General features: G+C 37.1%; 1 protein-coding gene across 1 annotated transcript in view; it reads left to right on the top strand.

The window, feature by feature from the left end:
• LOC118161191 (translation initiation factor IF-2-like) overlaps positions 1-19,442 on the top strand; it is an 86,097-nt gene that overhangs the window by 6,457 nt on the left and 60,198 nt on the right. The window contains exon 2 of the mRNA XM_035316284.1: positions 2,411-2,430. Coding sequence (XP_035172175.1) covers positions 2,411-2,430 — 20 coding nt within the window. The remainder of the gene's footprint in view (positions 1-2,410; positions 2,431-19,442) is intronic.

The following is a 19,442-nucleotide window of genomic DNA, read 5'->3' as shown; positions in this document are numbered from 1 at the left end:
CAGTGTTTAGCTCAATACTTACCACTCTGAAACTCTGAAACTAGAGCTGTCTAAACTGCTGGCATTTATAGTGAGGGGGTGGAATGGGAAGTTGAGAAGCAATGCTTTTTCTCCAGAAGCTGGATTGAGGAAATTCACATATAGTATAACCAGGTGTCCTCACCAGTTTCTTCTTTTTGGCTGATAGTCACTGTTGTTTCATGTGGGAGGTCATGGTTGTTGCTAGACAAGAAATGGGTGTACAAATGATTTTTTAAAATATATATATTTTTTATTATTTTTTTTGGAGGTAAGTGAGAGGAGGTGCTGTAATCAGAAGCAGATCAAGATCAAGGCACCCTTGTGATGCATTCACATCAGCCAGGATCACAGAACAGATGAGTTGCTGTGCTGGGCAGAATGTTTCCAGCCTTCTGCATCATTTCTAAGCATAAGGCTTCCTTATATCCTACACTTGACTTGATTAATATATGGCTTACAGTGTTCAAGCATGAGTTAGAGGGAGGTTAGAGAGAGTGAGGGAATGGGAGGGAATGCAATCTTTTTTCTTAAATCTTTCTCTCTCTTTTTTTTTTTTTTCATTTTTTTATTTTTTTTAAGCTAGAGCTAAATTTTTGGCCTTCTAGCTATTCGTGATTTCAAGAGATACTTTCAACTGGCTTTAAAATGGATTTTCCAAGTGATCTTTAGAACATAAGATATGCTTTAGGGAAACATGGTCTTTCCCTTTTCCAGTATGGATGATGTTGGACTTTGTAGGCTCTCTCTGGCTGGCTGCTCCGAGTCCAAGTATTGATTTCAGTTAACATGAAGTAGCCTGAGGGGTTGGTCAGTTGTTTATGTTGATGTGGAGCCTCAGTTGCTCCAAACCTTTGGCTTACCAAGGTAACTTCTAACAAAGCAAAGAAGAATTTATCACTGGCTTTATTCATTGTGTAACAGGAGAAAGTCTGGTTATTCTTCACTGAGGGATGGTAATAGTCTGATTGTAATAGGAACATGTTTTGTGTTTTCTTTTGTGCAGTATTTTTTTTCCTAATCTCTAGTCTGAGAAACCAGTCCAAATCAATTTCTTTGCTTCTTGGGAGAGTGCTATATTACAGTTGTAAAGGCAGGGAAAGGATTACCCTGCAGAAACTGTAGTGACGGATGAGATTCTGATCTTTGAAAGACTTGAGCTTGTGGGACGTAGCCACTTGCTTTATGCACAATAGCAGTTGGTGAGCTTAGTTTCTAGGCTTTTTGATTTTGTTTGTTTTGCAGCTTGTTCTGGGGTCTGACACAGACATATGATCATACAGAAGTGGTGATTAAGTGACACCTGAGGGACTTGCAGAGTTCTTAATAACTTTCAGCAATTCTTCTGTTGCAGGAAGGGATCAATCTGAAGATGCACCCTGGATTGTGGCCATCTTTTTTTTTTTTGCTGTATTTTATTCCTGTAGCACCATAATGCCATTTTGATGGTAGACATACAAACTTAAGACAATGCTGTTTAAAAAGAGGAAGGTTGCAAAATTCTCTGTCAGTATGGTGTCACAAAGCTGTAGGGCTCTTTTTAAAATCAAGTTAAAATATTTCCATCCATTATATTCTAATTCCATTTGGTACATCTAGAGAAAACTGAGGATAATTCAGGTCAGAAGGAGCCTAAGTAAGTCTCTAGTCCAATCTCCTGCTCAGGGTCAGCTGTGACATCAGAACAAGTTGCGCAGGTTTTTTCTCAGGTCACAAAATGTGACAAAACTTTTTTATTTTTTCCCAAGTCCAAATTCAAAATTAAGCCTAAAAACTCTGCAGAATTAGGAGCCCTATATGATGGCCATGTCTGTGTAGAAATTGGGCCAAGAGGAAGTGGTGCTGAAATGGTTCTTCAGATGATCTAAAGTATCATTTGTAAAACATAACACAAACTGCCTTGTTCCAGAAAAAATACCACATAAGACTAAGAATTTGCTTGTATGCATGGCTTTCTGAATGAGAGTAACAGCAGCCATTCTTAAACTTGCAATCCCACATAACAGTGCACCAAGAAACATGGTAACTTTTTGAGAAATACAGAGGAGTGTGCCAGGTGTGTAACCTTGAGGCTGTCCACTGCATTAGTAAGAAGTGCAGGTAAGATTTTGTGGTAAGAAGAGTCTTGGTAACTTGAGTAATTGGAATGTCCTAGTGTAGTTGTAGAACAGAGGTCCCTGTCATTATGGAAAGAACCTGAATGGTAATGCTCTGCCTTTTTTTTTTTTTGACTGATTGATTGTTTTTTGACAGGGATGAGGGCTTCAGTCTCTAGACTGCTCTATTTTGCTTCATCTCTTCCTTAAATTTGATGAAGTTTGCTCCTGAATGCATCTGTCTTGATTTAGAGGTCCAACCTCAATATTCATTTTAACCTTTTATTCTCTTCTAGAGTAAGATCACCGATCTCTGGTACGTGCACCTTTCTTCAGCAATGTTAAAGGAAGAGAACTAGTGTTGGATCTATTTAAGTGTTGTCTACCTGGATTCCTACAACATGCTCTGTAACCAAGGCCGTTTCCTGTGAATCATCAACTCCTCTGGTTCAAATCAGATTAAAAATGAATAAATAGAAATAAATAAATAGTTTGTGAACCAAACATCCCACATTTCAGTGAAATCTAACTTCACTTCTTCTTGAGCTTTACAGCCAAGAGCAAAGAAGCCATGGCCTTATAGCAGCTATGGAGCTATAGGCACCGTAATCACTGAACACCTCTGTGAACATCAGGAGCCTTTCACAGATTTTTCTGGGATCTGTCTCTGGCTTCTTTTGTTAGGAGTCAGTAAACTATTTGATCTGGGTTGCTAGTGCTCTCCAGGTCCCAGCTTTGGGGATGCCGGCACTGAGGCTCTACATGCCACCCCACCAGCAGTATGAGGTGGGTTTCTCTGGTTGTGCCTTGTGTCTGGCTTGATGAACCTACTGAAAACGTTGCAGCTCTGTTTCATCTGTATGTCCTGATATCTTCTTTCACCAGCCAGTGAATTTCAGTGCTTCCCAATGGCACTTCCAGGTAGGAGACTGTCAGGCAATACAGCCTGTGTGCAGTAGTGAGACCTTGCTGGTAATACGTTTTCTAGGAATATTAGAGTATTGTTTTTCTTTCCAGTGAAGCACTTAATATTTTTTTGGTGTTAACAGCCATTGTCTTGCTTATCTAAATAGCTGTATTTAGAAGGCTAATATAATTAATTAGTTAACACTCCTGCAATTGTGTATAGGATATTTTGGGCCACTGGCAGAAGTGTCTCATAAGACACTTGTGTTGAAAGATTGTTTAGAGAATCACTTTCTATGGTTAATAATATTTTAATGTGATATGATTGAGTTCTGTGGCCATTAACATCTGTGTTTGTTTTTTTTTTTTTTTTTTTTTTTTTCCCTCTTACTTTCATTATCCCCAACTGTTTTTTATCTGGTATCTGGTTTTGCCTTTGTGCCACTGCTCTTTACAGGTTTTTGTTTTTCACAAGTGCATGAGTAAACATTTCCAGCAGTACAGGTCTGATTCAGAAATTTTCATGGTTTTCCTTGGACCTTGGCATTCAGTTTAACTTGGAACCACTTCTTATCCTGCGTGAAACTGTATTCCATGAAAAAATAATCAAACATAAAAGGTATATGTGGCTTTCTGGTTTGTCTAATTTGTCATCTAATGTTCTTCACACGGGGATATCAAAAGTACACAGATTCATAACCTTTGCAATCCTGGTAATACTTCAGTTGTCAAGGTGAGGGGCAACACCTGGTTTGGAAACTAATTTGGTTAATTTAATTAATTTATGTTTTTCCTAATGCAGGGAAAAATTAAGGACTCTTTCTGCCACCAAGGGTGTGAAAATTTGTCACTGGCTGACTCTGTGATGCAAATGGCAAGACTGATTTCTCCTGTTTGTAATATTTAACATATTTCTTGGGAATTAGCACCTGCCCTTGAACAGTTGTATTTTTAAATGTGTGTGTGTGTGAGAAGGTGTGTGTGAAACTAATCCTTGTAGGAGAAGAAATTAGAGTGAACTAATAGCATTTTCAGGAATCTGTGTTCTCTGGTCACAACTCATTCTGAGTCTGGAATCTGGCACAGAGAAATGTGCTGTATGAAGGGTGACATTAAGTACTTTCATTGTCAGAGCAGCACTGCGTAGTGCATTTCTGTTACCACTGTTTGTTGTCTGCATGTTTCTGCTACAGAAGAAGATAGCAATCGCAGCAGGCACTACTGAAGAGCGTGGTTAGGACTCTGCTGCCATCTGTGTTAGCACTGTCTGTTCATGTTATTTGCTTGTTTCCATATGTGTTGTTTAGCACTTAGCCTCTATAGCCATTATAGTAACGTATCTGAAAACAGTTGTGACAATGAAAGCTGATTGGGAACAGTAATTTAAAAAGTTAATTTGCTTGTTTTCAATGTAGATGCTCTGCATTTTTTTTAGTATCTGCTACTACTTTAGGCAGGTTTAGTGAGATACTGCTGCACGTTCCGAATTTGAACTCATTGCTTTTGGCTTTGTACATCATAATCACCTCCACAGCAACCACTGTGATGCCATAAACAGAAGGTTTGATTTCAGGTGAAGAATTTAGGCCATAAAAGCAGAAATATTCCTAAAGGAAAATGTGGGAGGATAAGGAGGATGTGGAAAGTGCTCATTCTGACTTTCTGTGTAGAGTTTTTTTTTTTTTTCTTCAAAACTTTTCTTTCAGCTATCACTAAAGATTAAAAAAAAAAACAAACAACTTTCAAAATGTCAAACCGAATAATCTATTTTAGATAGTATAATTGAAAAAAATGTATAAGCAGCAGAGTTTTATTCTGCATTGGATTTCTTTCTGTCTCTTCCATTCATTAAAAAAATAAATAATTTTAGTCAATCCACAGTGGGAGGATAATTTTGCTTCTGTACTTTTCCCAGGGTGCAGCAGGAGAAATTGCATTTGCAGTTCATGGAGAATGAAATTAAACTTACTCTGTCCGCTACTCCTACACCCAATGCATTTCTGGGAGAGACACTTGCATGCTATAGGAAGCAGTGTCCTGAATGCACTTGTGCTTGAAGGAACAGGCACAGATTTGGGCCCACGTTAACTCCCAAATTAGCATTAGGTACTGTATGGAGTGCTTATGTGTGTCTGCCTCTTCTCTAAGGTGTTGCTCTTGGAAGGGGAGACTTAGAATGTGTCACTTTGCTTCTAGTGGCTGAGATGACTTTCTGTTGTGTGGTACATTTGTATATTCTTAGAAAGGTCATGGTTTTACAGAGTATCAGAAAATTGAAGGATACCCATTTTTAACTTGCATCATTTCATGCTCAAAACAGAGTGATAAGCTGTAAAGTCAGGAAAAAAGTATTTGGTAAATATAAATTACATTGTGGCAACTGAAAAAGAGCAGAATGCCATTTATTTTTTTAGTGGTGGTGGGAAAGGCAACTTTGAGGAGAGAAAAAGAAAAGGCAAACAAAAAACCAAACACATACCACTTTCTTCGTAAGCAGTGAGATCTATCTCTTTAACTCTTTGATCATCCTTCTGGTAGAGATTATGTACACAAACATCTATTTCTAGGGCTTGCTGCCCCTAGAGCTGGCCTGGCTACTTCTTCCTTTTGGGCTGTGGCTTCTCTAAAGCGGGTAGATAAGTACTCAAATGACTTTAGTTTAGATGCAGCACCTGAAGTACATAACAGCAGATGCAGCAATAAGTACTTCCTTTTCTTCCAGCATAGAAATTGAATGCATATAATATATATGAAGAAAAATTCTCCAATAAGAACAGAAAAAAAAAAGAAGAATCAGCAAGGATCTCTGTTTAATATAATGCTGATCCTGTGCTCCACAAAACTTGTTAACAGGAGGAGGCTCTCACTATATATAAAAAGGTTAGCACTTGCTGTTCAACAACTCCAGCAGTTTTCATTTGCATTTCAAAGCCAGAGAGAGAATGAGAAAGCTCATATTTTTAATTCCAATAGTATGTCACTCCGGCTGACTGTGTCTGTAAAACTGGTGCACTATGGGCAATTCTCATCAATTTCATTTGATGCATCTACTCAGATGAGCTTTTAATCTCCTGTCTGCTGATCCCTGGTTTATAATCAGATTTGACAGAGATAGGATGGTTGTAAATATCTTGATGTGAAAGTCAAGGTAGAACTGTCATTTCTCTCCTTTCTCCTCTGGTGAGGTAAAATTTTATTTGCAAAGCATGAAAGACTAAAACTTAAAACTGCCTAGTTTCATACTGTTTCAGGTGCGTCTGTTCAATATTAAGCCTTTTTTCTAGAAAAGGCAAGAACCTTCCTTGCTTATTTATTGACTTGCTTCTAAATTTTTTGGAAAGAAATTTTATGTCAACTTGAATAATTATTCCCAGAGGTTGGTAAGATGCTGATTTCAGGTAAGAACTGAAATAATAGGTATTTGTGGTGTAGATACTAATTTTGACCCCTGAATAAAGCCATTCATGAATGGTTTTAATGCTGTCAATAAAAACATGAATGAAAACGTGTAATAGCTATGCTTACTGAAAGTCTGTTCATACTTTTTTTCTACTATTTTGTTAGCTGTGTAACTTCTGCATCTCTTTTGCTTCCCATCAAAATGGAAAAATACCTCTTTCCTTTTCAAGGCATCCTCTGGATAATTTTAAGATTCAAATTTTGCCACAAATTAATATATTAAGAATATTCAAAATACAGAAAGTTAGGAACATGCACAAATTTAAGTGTATATCCTGGTTCCAGTAAGTGTAATCTGAGTGTATGGAATTAAAACAATTGTGTTCAATTAAAACAATTGTGATAATATATTATCAGTCCTTTTCCATTCAATAAAGTTTTGTTTGTGATGCTTGAATATTTTTAGCTTGTCATGTCTCCTCATTCATTTTTATAGTTTTATAGTCTTATTTAGTATTCTGATGTTATCCCACTGTAACCTCTCCGCCACAAATCCTTCTGTTACCAGTTATGGGAGGAAAAAGACTCTAAATATACTACTGATTTTTTTTTTTCTCTTACTCATCTTTTCATGATATACTAATTTCCATGTCTTTTCTGTTCCAAAAGTTCTTCAGCTTTTGTTTAGTCCCCATGACCTCAGTTCAATCCAAGATTTACTGTCAAAGGCAAGAATTTCAGTGTGGTGCCCCCTCTTGCATGACATCTTGCTTCTTCTTAGGATGTGGTGTTCCTGCCACTTGCCTATTCAAATTTCATCTGGTACACTAACAACTCCTCTATTTATATACATTATCTTCTGTTTAAATATAGTCCTAAATTTGATATTCATAAATATATATATATTTTTCCATGTGTGTGAACATTGCTTGCATGAAATTGTAATAGGAGTTCATACTGTCATACTGGTGAACCACAAAATCCATAGCTCCACAGGTTTATCTACATCATACCATAAATTTTATTTTTTTTTCTCTGCTTTCTGTTGGGTTTATGCCAATAACTCCAGGAAGATAAATCTTACTGATTTTACAAACACTGTAAACATGATTGGTATAACTACAGATAGAATAGAAGAATAATTCTGAGTATTCCACCTCCCCAGCTTTGCAAATCAAAACCAAACTCAATTCACACAACATAAAGACAAGTGCTAGTAATGACTGTAGTCTTCTGAAGCTGCTGTTTTCACTGATGTGCCTGTGGGTAGATGTCTTTTTTATTGTTTTAAGTACATGTGACTTAGAGAACTCTATGGAAATCACTGATAGAAAGGGAGAATCTGATTTGTGAGGTGACTGCAGACTGCCTGGGGGTAGTGATGGACTGCGTGTCACTGCTCGCTCCTAGCATGGGAGGTCAGTGCTGGTGGACCAGTAGTTGTGGCAGGGTTACATGGATCTCTTGTCCCGAGTGAGAAGATGATGCAGCACCAATTCTGGGCTACTGGAAAAAATCCTCTTCTGCTGTGTCAGTGTCCCTGAATGTTGCAGCCTCCTTGTTGTTACTTAACTTCAAAAAGATACTGAAAAGTTCCCTGCAGTAAATAAGCATTGCGATGTCATTATTAATGCTACTTTTTTTTCCCTTTGGCAAGCTTTTCAACTTGAGAGCATATTTCTTCTCCTGCACTTGAAATTAATTTTATATGCCTTGACAGCCAAGTTACATGAAGTAGGAGGAGAACAACACGGTGCTCATTGAAGGTGAATACTTGAACTGAGCTGGTCCTACCAGCGTACAGTAGTGTCCAACTGACAATGAGCCAAAAGAGAACCTTCTGGTGGGAGGCAACTGCAATGTCTCTGGCCAGAATACAAAGCTGAAGTGCATTTCAACAAATGGGAATGAGTTGCAAATAATTCAACATTTAGGCAAAAGTCATAACCATCATTCTGTGTGTATAGGCCCTTAATTGGCTTTGCAATAGAAATCTTGCAGCTTCAGGTGAAAGATGGCAAAGACTGTTTCAACTAAATTGAATTGTTTGATTTTTGGAGGGAAAACAATACCATTCCTGTCAAAATATGAAAAGTACGTATAACATATTATATATAAAAGTATTATATAATATGAATAAGTGTCATATATCAATATATAAAAATAGGGTGCCTACTGTGGAAAAGAATATGCAGAAATCTGTGTTAGAGGACACAGCATTGCCTGACTCTTTCAAACAGTCATAGGTGGCTTCCTGTCCGTGAGTCAGAAGTTGGATTTTATGGCTTGAACATAAAAGAATGTATAGCTAATCTCTGCATAGGGGCTATTTGCATTTGGGAAAATGGATCGGTTACCAAGGAATTTACTAAGGCAAATTTGTAGGCTTTTGAGTGTAGGGAGAGATGTGTATTTTTGGGAAAGGTAGCATTTGGCCAAGTATCCATGCATAAAGCTTGAGTATTATTGGCGCTTTATGAAATTGCTCATCGGTAGTTTCTTGAGTAAACAATTTAATTTTATGAGTGTGGAATATTTTTTGAAACAAAAATGTGAAATATTGTAGCTCATCAAAGGAGGGCAATAGCAAAGAATGTGATTAAGAGGGAGACAAAACAGTAGAAGAAGGTTTTACTTCCAGATGAAGGGCATTCTACAGCTGAGTCTGTATGAAGGTGAGCACAGTGAATTTAAAAGACATGGAGAAGATAAAGTATTTAAATGTTGAAAGAAAGCAGGGGAGGCATATGATATATGGTGGTCAACAATAATGATCAGTCCAGTTCAAGAGTTGAAAAAGGTATTTGACAGATGTGCTAATCACATAGTAAAACACTAAAGAGATACTGTTTTAATTTATTTAATTTATATTTGGAGGAAAACAGTGAGGACATGTTTCTCATGTAAAAATCAAATCATTAGATGAGCTATTAAAATAAGCTACCTGCTTTGATAGGATCTATTAGGGAACAAAACATTTTAAAATATCTGCAGATTTCAATAAACCAGTTATCACAGTGAGTGATAGTGAGTCAATAGTAAGTGGACAGTGAGTCCCTTCTCTTATCAAAGATAAGAATATAATGATATAGCACTTGATCAGTCCAGGCTGAAACTTTCTTTTTTTTTTTTTCCTTTTTTTTGGTGTGTCTGTCTGTGAATCCAAGAATATGATTTCAGCACACAGATAGTTGAATGGAGCTGAGAACTTTTTGTTATTTCTTAGAAGATATCAGTAAATAAGATTGACTTTGGAGTTAGCCTGGCTTTTGGGATGTTTCAGAGGAAATTGAAACAGGCACTAAGGGAGCTCTTAGATGTTGAATTGTTGCTGATAATGTTCTTGTTACAAGGAAAGGGAATCTCAGGGAAGAGGCAGTAAAGCTCTGTGCAATCAGACAGTATTAACTCTTTGGGGAATACCAGGCAGTGTGTGTGTGTCTACATTAAAGGAAGAAAGGGAAGGTAGCATTTGTGGAAGTGAAATGACAGTGAAGCACAGGGATGTCTGGAAAACTGAAGAAAGCTCAAAGGGAATCCTTAGTGAGTCAGGGGTTTTAAAACTTCATGGAAACTAAGCAATGTGATACTTCAGGAGATTCCCCAGAACAAGCATTGGTGTGAAGTTTGCTAGCAGAGTCTTCAGAGATGCAGGAAGCTACAGCACAGCAAAACTGGATGCAGAGCTACCCGAGACCAATGGCCAATGTTAACATATCAGATCCTTAGCTGACAGTGTTGCTTGAAAGCTGTATAGTAGTGCAGCACAGGGAAAAGCAGTGGGTTAGATGAACTGAATCCTTTATTGCCCACGTTCACCTTTTGCAGCCCATGCCACTACTATGCAACTGGCAACACATGGAAGTGATTAAGGGGAATTAAGATTAACAGCTGCTTTAAACAGGGAGCTGTAGGAAGTCCTCACAAAGGTGAACAGATCTGGGTGATCAACTAGTACATAGCCATGTGGTTTCACTGAGGACAGTTTCTGTATTTGTGCAATGTAGATCTAGCTTCCAGTAAACTTTTCTAGATTCATTGGCAAACAATAGATTTCCCTAGCATAATTGTCCTAAAGGCCTTTGGCCTTGTTTCAAGAAAATTATTATTATTATTATTATTAATAATATGAATATTCTGAGACAGATATTGAATCTTATAAAGTGTCATTGCAATTAAAGCTTGGCAAAGTTCTGAGCAAATGAGAATTTTCTGAAAATGAGGTCTTCCTGATAGCAAATGGCAGTAATGGTTATGTACAGTGCTGTCAGTTCTCCTTATAATTGCAACTTTCCACACATATATTGACTGAACAAATTGCCTAGAGTTTGAAGGAACAAACTATGCCTACCACTCACACCTCAGGAAGAATAATAGTAGGCATTTGAAAGAAAGGGACTTAAAGCGATAGAGGGAAATTAAAAATACACTTCTGTCTGACACTATTGCCTAGTGTTCTTAGATGCATCAGTCAAGGATACTATGACTAAAAGAAAAAATACATAATTTTTGTCTCTAATGTGCTGTGTGTTTGATAGGCCTTTGGAATATGTGTAGATCTTCTACGGTACTTCTTTTTAAAAATTAAATTACCACATTGTGTAATTTAGAAAAAGAATGCAGACTCAATACATAATCATGCATTAAATTGCCTTTTTGACCCTGAGTAAATTTAATTGGAGAGAAATTCAGCAGTGAATTGAAGAAGGCATATTTTATTGGCTTATCTGGACCTCTGCCTTTAATTGAATAGGCTATTTTTTTTACGACTTTCTTTACTCAAAAGGGTTTTCTCTGAATAACTTTGTTTAATGGACAAGCTATTCCAAGTCTAGACACAGTGTTTGTGTGTGTGTGTATATATATGTATATATAAACAATCACATATAACTTTTAATATATTTATTACATTTGCCCCTTTCTTTCAAGCTAGTCCACCCTGAGAGTAAAATAACTGTCTTCTAGAAATAGTTTCTATTTTCAGTTGAAGATTTGCATCCAGGACCACTCTCCCACTTCAGGCAGTCTTCTTGCTCTTCTCCCACAGTGAGACAACTTAACACCTAATTTAATCTGTGTGCCCTTTATTTTTCCTGATGTCATTTCACAATTTCAGTGCGGGCACACAGCCAGTTTTGCCCCCATGTTCTTATAATTGTTTGTAGTTAATATAGCAGGAACCACACAATTATTGAAGCATCGTGATTTGTTACTTCTGTGTTAACCAGGTTGGCATCTACCATAGTCCAGGTTCCTTGACTTCCTTCAGAGTGGGGAAATCCAGGCAATGTGAATGCTGAAATGCAAAATTCTGGGCATATCTGGCAGCATTAATGAAGAAACACACAAAAAGGGCAAAGGCTGCTTCAAAACAGACAAGTGAACAAGGAAGTGAGCAAAGAAAAATGGCTTGGGAGGGCTATAGGGCTACAAGAATCAAGGAGGAGGCTTTTGCTGTTGCTGCCCCAGCTGCCTCAGGGACCATGCCTGTGTTGTTTGAACAAGCCCTTCGAGCAGGCTGATGTGATGAATGCGTCATGCCCCCACAGTGCCCTGAAACATCTATGTCTCAGATGCAGTGAGTTAATTGTGTTCCAAAGGGAAGTTTGGGTCAAGCATCTTCATTTCCCATTGTCTGGTTCTAGATGTGCCACTGGAAGGAGCTTAAATGTAGCAGCAATGCGTTGTCTCTGACACTGGTGCAAGGCATTCTAGTGAAGGTGAGGGGGGAAGTGGGCCGCAGGCATAGAGGAGTGCAAACTGAGAATTTGTTGCCTGCTCTATGTTAGAGTTTATCTAAGGTTCAGACTGAAGAGTAGTCTTGCTTGCAAAGCATTTGGGGGCTATGTGATTTTGATGGGCTTAGGTTGCATTCGCTATGCAGTTTTGATGTACTCACATTCACAACATGTAGCAAAGTTTTCTAAGGATGACCAAAACAATAGGCTGGGCTGGGATAATTTGCAAAGCTTGGAGCAAGTGGAAGAAAAACTGAAAATGCACAAGGTAAGCCTGGCCAGTATTCTAACTGTGCTAGTATTAGATATTTCTCAGAAGGGCTAGGTAGAGAATTGCTGAAATTGCAGATGAAGGCGCTCTTAGGAAATAAAACGTCCTGTTTTTCTGCTGGTCTGGCAGGCTGTGTGTGCTGGAGAAGGGATGGGAATGAGTGGCTGGGAAGAAAATGCAAGCCTGGCAGCCAGCATTTCATCTCATTTGGGCTGCTTCAGATATATAGCACTGGGTGACAAATGACTCTTCTGTAGCTGCAAACAGGGCAGCAGCACTAGGCAGTGGTTATGTCTTGTTTCCCTTTCCCAGTCTTTTTTGCAGTCCTTTGCAATTTAAGCCTCTTAAAGGCACGCCTCAGGGCACTCTACCTCTGTGGAGTTGTGCATTGTATTACTAACTCTATTACCTACTTCCGCTATCTAGAATGTCAGTTATTGTACAAGGGCTCTAAGAAAAGGCTTTATGATCATCCATGTGCTAGTAAGTTGAGATACGAATGTCATTCAGGTACCAAAAAGGAGAAGGAAAACTTCCACAATTTATTGATGTTTGCATGGAGACTTGTATTGAAACAATAGTTTTGTATACGGTGCCTTTAAAAAGTTCAGGATAGTAAGGCTATAATGGAGAAAAGCTGCTGACACCTCTAAAAGGAAGGAAGTGGGCAGAGAAGATGTGGATTTGATCTCTAGAGTAAATGGCAGTAGAAGGCCAAGAAAGGAGTTTAGTTAGAGGCAAGTACCTGGAAAAAGCAAAATCAGGAAGGAAGGACTACTGGACTACTGGACAAACACAAAAATAAACATCTCCTTAGGATATTGTTCTGTTGATAATAAATATCCCTAGAAAAGCAAACACTGTACTTTGTGGTGAGGGCAGGGGGACAATTAGAGACCACTGAACTCTCACAGCTGTCCTGCAGCATTTTATCACCTGGGAAATGGGGAATGTTTTCTGTCCTTTAACTCAATGATTTATTAATGTATTGATACTAGCATATGAGAAGTCACAATTTCATCTCTGTTGTGGCTTTAAGTTTTGCCATTTATATTCGATTAATAAACATTTTTACTGTGCTAAAATCATCTCTCTGAAATTCCTCTTAATAACTTCAATTCCTTGTAACTTCCTCATTCATTGAATTCATTTCCTTACTTACAATAAGGAATCATTTTTCATGCCGTATGCCCTCTAGCTTCCAACTGGGAACATATGATGCAGCACTGACCCAGATTCACCTGCCATATGGACCACCTTTTAGAAACATCTTTTTTGGTTGTTTGTAGCATCCTTAAAAGCTATTCAGCTTTTCCTCCCTCCATTAAAGGGGTTCTCAGATATAACTGCACAGACAATGAGAAAAACACAGGAGGCATGAATGACAGAAACAGCTATTGCTCACAGTATCCAGCATTGTCACCTCCAGTTTACTTTTAGTCTTATGAGTAACTAGTTAATTCAGTCTTTCAAGTAACTGTTCTCCAGAAAGTAACTGGACTAAGTGGAACTGAGATTTTCAGAGACTGGCCTAGATGACCACAGTGTTCTCTCTTCCTTCATGTTAACCAGGCTGTGAAGTGGTGAAGACCAAGATCTTTCTCTTGTTGTCCCCAGAAGTTTACAGAGCAGGCTCATGAATGCTGTTAGTGTTCAAACAAAATTGGAACACTGAGTCAGGTGCCTATTGCCTCTGAGAGATCAGCTCTAGGAATTGATGTTTTCAGAACAATGCCGTTTAGCAATTTATCAATAGGAATTGAAGTGGTGAATTTCCAAATGGCAATGACCACTCTTAGAACGAAGTTAAGAAACAGCTCTCGTGTTGATGGACTGGCACTGGAAATAATTTTGAATGCAGGAGTTTTCCCCAGGAGGTTTTGTTTTTTAAGCTTTGTTACCACTAATGGTCACAAGTTTAGAATGTTAATTTGACCAGTGAACCCTTTCCAGCTGATCAAGCCTCAAAGTACTGATGACTGATGAAGCTGGTCTAGGAAACTTTTGGAAAATAAACTTTTTGATTCTGAGCTCCCATGGAATTCATCTCCTTGTTGTTCTCATAAATGTTACCTAGCATATAAAACAATAAAATTGCTTAACAGTGAAGAACACAAACTATTTGACTGCAATAATGATGGTTAACATTGGGATGTACATTAAAATGGTACTGCTTTGCAAAAAATTGATATTACTGGTTGAGTGGCATGCTAAAGTCTTCAGATTCATCCCAAGTCTTAGCATTTCATTTGAGCACCACAACACTTTGTGGAAAAGCTTTCCCATTGCTTTGGGCTGTCTTAAAAGTTGTTGTATATTAATCTGTATTTGAAGAAGTCTGTGTTGTAAGAATATATATATATATGTATATAGCCTGTGTTCCTGGATGTCTAACGCAAATTATTTTATGCTATTTTTGCATTTTTTTTGCCCTGCACCTGACATACATATGTATGTACATAACTTTTCAAGTAAAATTATCCTTCTAATTTCATATGAATATGTGGTAAGCATATGTTTTCTTCTAAGAACTGTTAGTATGTAAATATACTGTCACAAATTGTCAGAAAATGATCACCTTTTCATAAAAATTAGATAACATTTAGAAAAATAAATGTCAAAACAGTAACCTCACAAATTTGTGCATTACAGCTGATTTTGCTAGTTATAATCCTTCAGTTAATGAATTAAGGTGTTTGATGTGTCTGATTAAGACCAACATGGCTGGGGTTTTGAATTCAAGAACAATTTTTTTTTCTCTAAAGAGACTGTACTGCAAGAATTTTGGGCTTTTATTTTATTTTATTTTATTTTATTTTATTTTATTTTATTTTTTTATTTTATTTTATTTTATTTTATTTTTCTATCCTTCAAAATAGCAAAAAAAAAAAGAATATAGTGCATCTCCTAGTAGGAAAACTTGAAAATATAAAAAAGCTAAATGCATTAAACTATTTCAGATTGTTTGACCTATTTAGGAAACTAAGTACAACCTTATGGACTTAGTTCTGCCAGTATTTTTCGGCTACCAGGGAGTGTGCCAATTATTACTGATAAATATGAAGCATCTATGAGCTAGAATGAGGTCACTGAACATAAAGAGAGGAGTTACAGATACAGTTCACTTCTGCCTGAAATCTGATTTTATCTTTTAAGTAAATATCCAACCCTTAGCAATTGCCAGGGTTTTTTAGGCTCATAAGGTAGGAATCACTGTAATTTGCTTTCTTGTTTTAAATTGTGTGATTCATGGATTTATCACACAATCTAACTGAGAGGAAAACAAGGTTAATATTGGACAGCATCTGAAATGAAGTAACAATGATGTGAGTTATGCCAGGTGAGTGCCTGAAGTAATTACAATGCCCATGCTTCCTGAGTAGGGCAGCAATACAGGCCTAATTCTGGTCAGTCTGGAGAAATGTATTTTGATGAACTTTCTGTCAATGCTATTTAGCTCAGACATACATTGAAGGATAACCTAAGTGGATGTTACTGCAATCTGTTTGTATTTCCCCAGGCTATTGAATACACTACTGCCATAATTACACCAATGGTGTTTTGTATAAGTACTGAGACAAAAAGTCTGAAGCCTATTATTTTTCTGCTTAGTATGAAGCTTTAAGGAACAATCTCTTAGTCACCTTGGTACTGCAGCATGTTGTAGGCAAAAGAGCCTGGACTCGGGAATCTTAGCTGAATTTAACTTTCTACCAAATAACAGGCGCTTCTGTGTCAGCAGTGTCTGGAACTGGCTGTGACTGGCTGCAGGCTACCTCCTGCGCCAGGCAGGACTGCAGCCCCCTGCCATTTGTGCCCTGTATGCAGCTATTTTAAAGTTTTCCTTTGCAAAACCTGTGCACAGACAGGCTTGAATCTGCAGTACTGAATTTGTAAGGTTTGTTTTTCTTGCGTACATGCATACAGCCCTGGTGCTTGACAGTAATTTCACAGTGGCTGCAATGTGGGATTTCTGCAAGGGTGCACATCCAGTTTGCAGATACACAGCTCTTCTGAGTTTTTCCTGCAAACCTTGACAGGCATTGTAGCAAAGAGCATCGGCCTGAGCTTCATACTAAGCAGAAAAATAATAGGCTGTAGTGTTTCAGCGTGAGCTCAGTTATGCCAAGTCCATTTGCCTCCAAGTTCAGATGTGGAAAGCTGTGTTGGTTAACACTTCATGCACGTTTGAAAAACTTTCCTAGCTGGGTTTGTAAACGCTCATATTCTAGAATTTATTTTCACTGTAAAGAGGAAGACACATTTGCTGGGATTTGGATGTCTATTTAGATCCCATGTATTCAGTCGATGATGACAGGTCTCCTGATAGACATACTGCATTCATCTGAATGGAGCCCTCTATTATAGAAATTGTCCAAGGCCTATTTTATTCAAAATGGTCTATCTTTCTGGCTTTACATAAGCTCAAGAAAATATCTTTTTTGCAAGGATTACTGAAAATCAGTAGACCGAATTGTGTAAAAGAATTTTGTATTTCAATTTAAAATTATATTGAGGATGGAGGAGAAAAGGAGAGGCTCTTTCATGCTGAAACTTATGATTAGGACAAAAATAATTCTGGCAAAATGGTCTCCCTTTGGAAAATGGTGTTTCATTAAAAATCAGCATTCAGCTGAGTCTACCAGAGCTGTCAATCACAAGAATAGATCATTAGGCATGAAACTCTGAGGAAAGATTGTAGTTGCATGCCTGTATGTTTATAACTTCCATGCAATGAACACCACACTTTTTGATTTGAGAACAGAAATATATTTTATTTATTTTGAAATAATGAAACAATGAATTTCTGAGTTAAAATGATTGTGAGGGGGGTTATAACATTATTCTAAATTCTGTGAAAAGCTTGGATCTTCTTTTTTTTTCTGCTTTGTATCTCATCTGTAGTGTTGTTTAGTTGGTTTAAGGAAGGATGTACACATGTTACGTTGGACATCACATATTATTTAATGTGTTTTGGAGAATCTGTGACTTGGCATGACATTTGCTCTGATGAGGTTGAAATTAGCTGTATGTTTTTACCCCAAGAGTTTCTCAACAATAAACATTATGGTCACCCCCGTGAAAATAACTATAAATAACTGCCAACACATCTGTATCTAGTATTAGAGTATTGAAGTAGTAAAGTGTATATTCTAAGGTGATATTTTAAGAAAAGGAAGCATCTCTAATATTATTTTCTACATTAATTAAATAGAAGAACTTTCTAGCACTAAAGGATGCCTGAAATCAAAATGAGTAGTGTAAAATAATTCTTTTTATTGTTTTACTATTTAAAAAAAAAATGCTGGATGTTATAATCATATTTCTCTGAGTGAAGGTTATTGAAATTCTAATTCATATAGAGAGGGGGAAAAATACACAGAATATTTTTGTTGTTTTTGGTGGATATTTGATATCCAACATTTCTGATGTATACAAATTTATGGCAATTGCCACTTATCTACACCATTTTATGTGCTATGCTACGCATTTTGTTTTGTCTGCACATAGTAAAATTTAGATGTAATGTAATGATACATTTTGGATTTAGCTTTGAGGGGTTTGTAGCAGTTATATTTTTTTACCTTATTTTATTACACATTGTCAGGCCATTAGAAAACTAAGGCTTTTAAATTTATCTGAATGTGATCTGATAAGACATAACATCTACATCATAAGTCTAAGGGTGACCCTCAGTAAACAAAGGCTGAGTCTTCAAAAGAATAACCTGACCAGTATTATGGTTGCAAGAAAGAAGCTATTGGGCATGTTGTTGTTTTTTGTTTATATATTGTTACATGCTGTTTACACACATGATGTATCATAGGCTACTCGATCTTCTCCTGAAACAGATTATTCCTTCAAAGAAGTTTCCCAACTTCCTTTCCTTACTTTTATTTTCATCATTTCCTTACATTATTTTCATCTTAAGTCATTGTCCTGTTCCCTAACTTCTACAAACTCATCCTAAGATGAAAACTTTTTTGGACTAACAGTGGTTAGATGTTTCTGTACTTGCAGTCATACTTGTACTCTTACAATAGACTCATTATTTATTGACAATTTTAAACATGCAAATGTCAGGATATGGTATGATTTATCCAGTGCATTCAGTGCTATTGGTGTGAGAGAAATCAAATAGAGTTAGTAGTATACACCAGAATAAACTTGACAGGCAATTAGTAATGGACAAAATAACTGAGAAAGGGAACACTTTATTTAAACAAACAAACAAAAAAAAAACTCCCTGATTTTATAGTCTTGATCTTCAAGAGAAACTGCAAAAATACTTTAAAACATGAATGTAGGAGCCAAAAGTAAAATCCTATTAGATACTAAGTGTCATGGAGACATTGGTGTTACAGGAGATTCGAGTTTTTCCTGAGTAACATGCCCTTACAATTCTCAACTCTTCTCTAGGTGCTAAGTATTTATTTCTCCTGCTTGAGGAAAATATTATGATTTCCTGATTCTTGTCCCTCCAAAGGCTTCTTTGGCTCTACAGATACTTAGCTCCCCTTTTCTTAAGATTGTCTAATTGTTCTGGAACCAAGATAATTCTATTCACTGATTGTTTTCAGATTCTTACTTAGCTTGATGTCTGCTCTATTTTTTCAAGTCTGATAGGGGCTCTTAGCTTTAGTTTCCCTCAGTATCTCTGTATTTGCTGACTTAAGAAAACTCTGCAAATGCTACTTCAGTTAATCTTAGCGTACTCTTATTGCTTGTCACCTGTTTAGTAGTTGGATGTTGTACAGGTTTCTGAAAGTTGTAATGACACAAGTTAGGGAGAGGTGAGTTTCATGTGCCCTTCTTGCAGTTAAAAAGTTCAGCATATGGGCCAAACTATTCCTATTCAGGGCAGGGAAATAGGCATGAGCCAAATGTAATCCTATTGTAGGAAAACGGGAAGAAAATGGATGAAGAGAAAACAAGCTTGAACTCTTTCAAAATCCATCTAATTTATTTTTCTGCTTTTCCCTCTGAAAATGACTGATTCTGGAACAGTGTTTA

This window comes from Oxyura jamaicensis, chromosome 2 (genome assembly GCF_011077185.1).
Source record: "Oxyura jamaicensis isolate SHBP4307 breed ruddy duck chromosome 2, BPBGC_Ojam_1.0, whole genome shotgun sequence".
NCBI classification, from domain to species: Eukaryota; Metazoa; Chordata; class Aves; order Anseriformes; family Anatidae; genus Oxyura; species Oxyura jamaicensis.
This window is presented reverse-complemented; position numbering and strand designations above follow the sequence as displayed.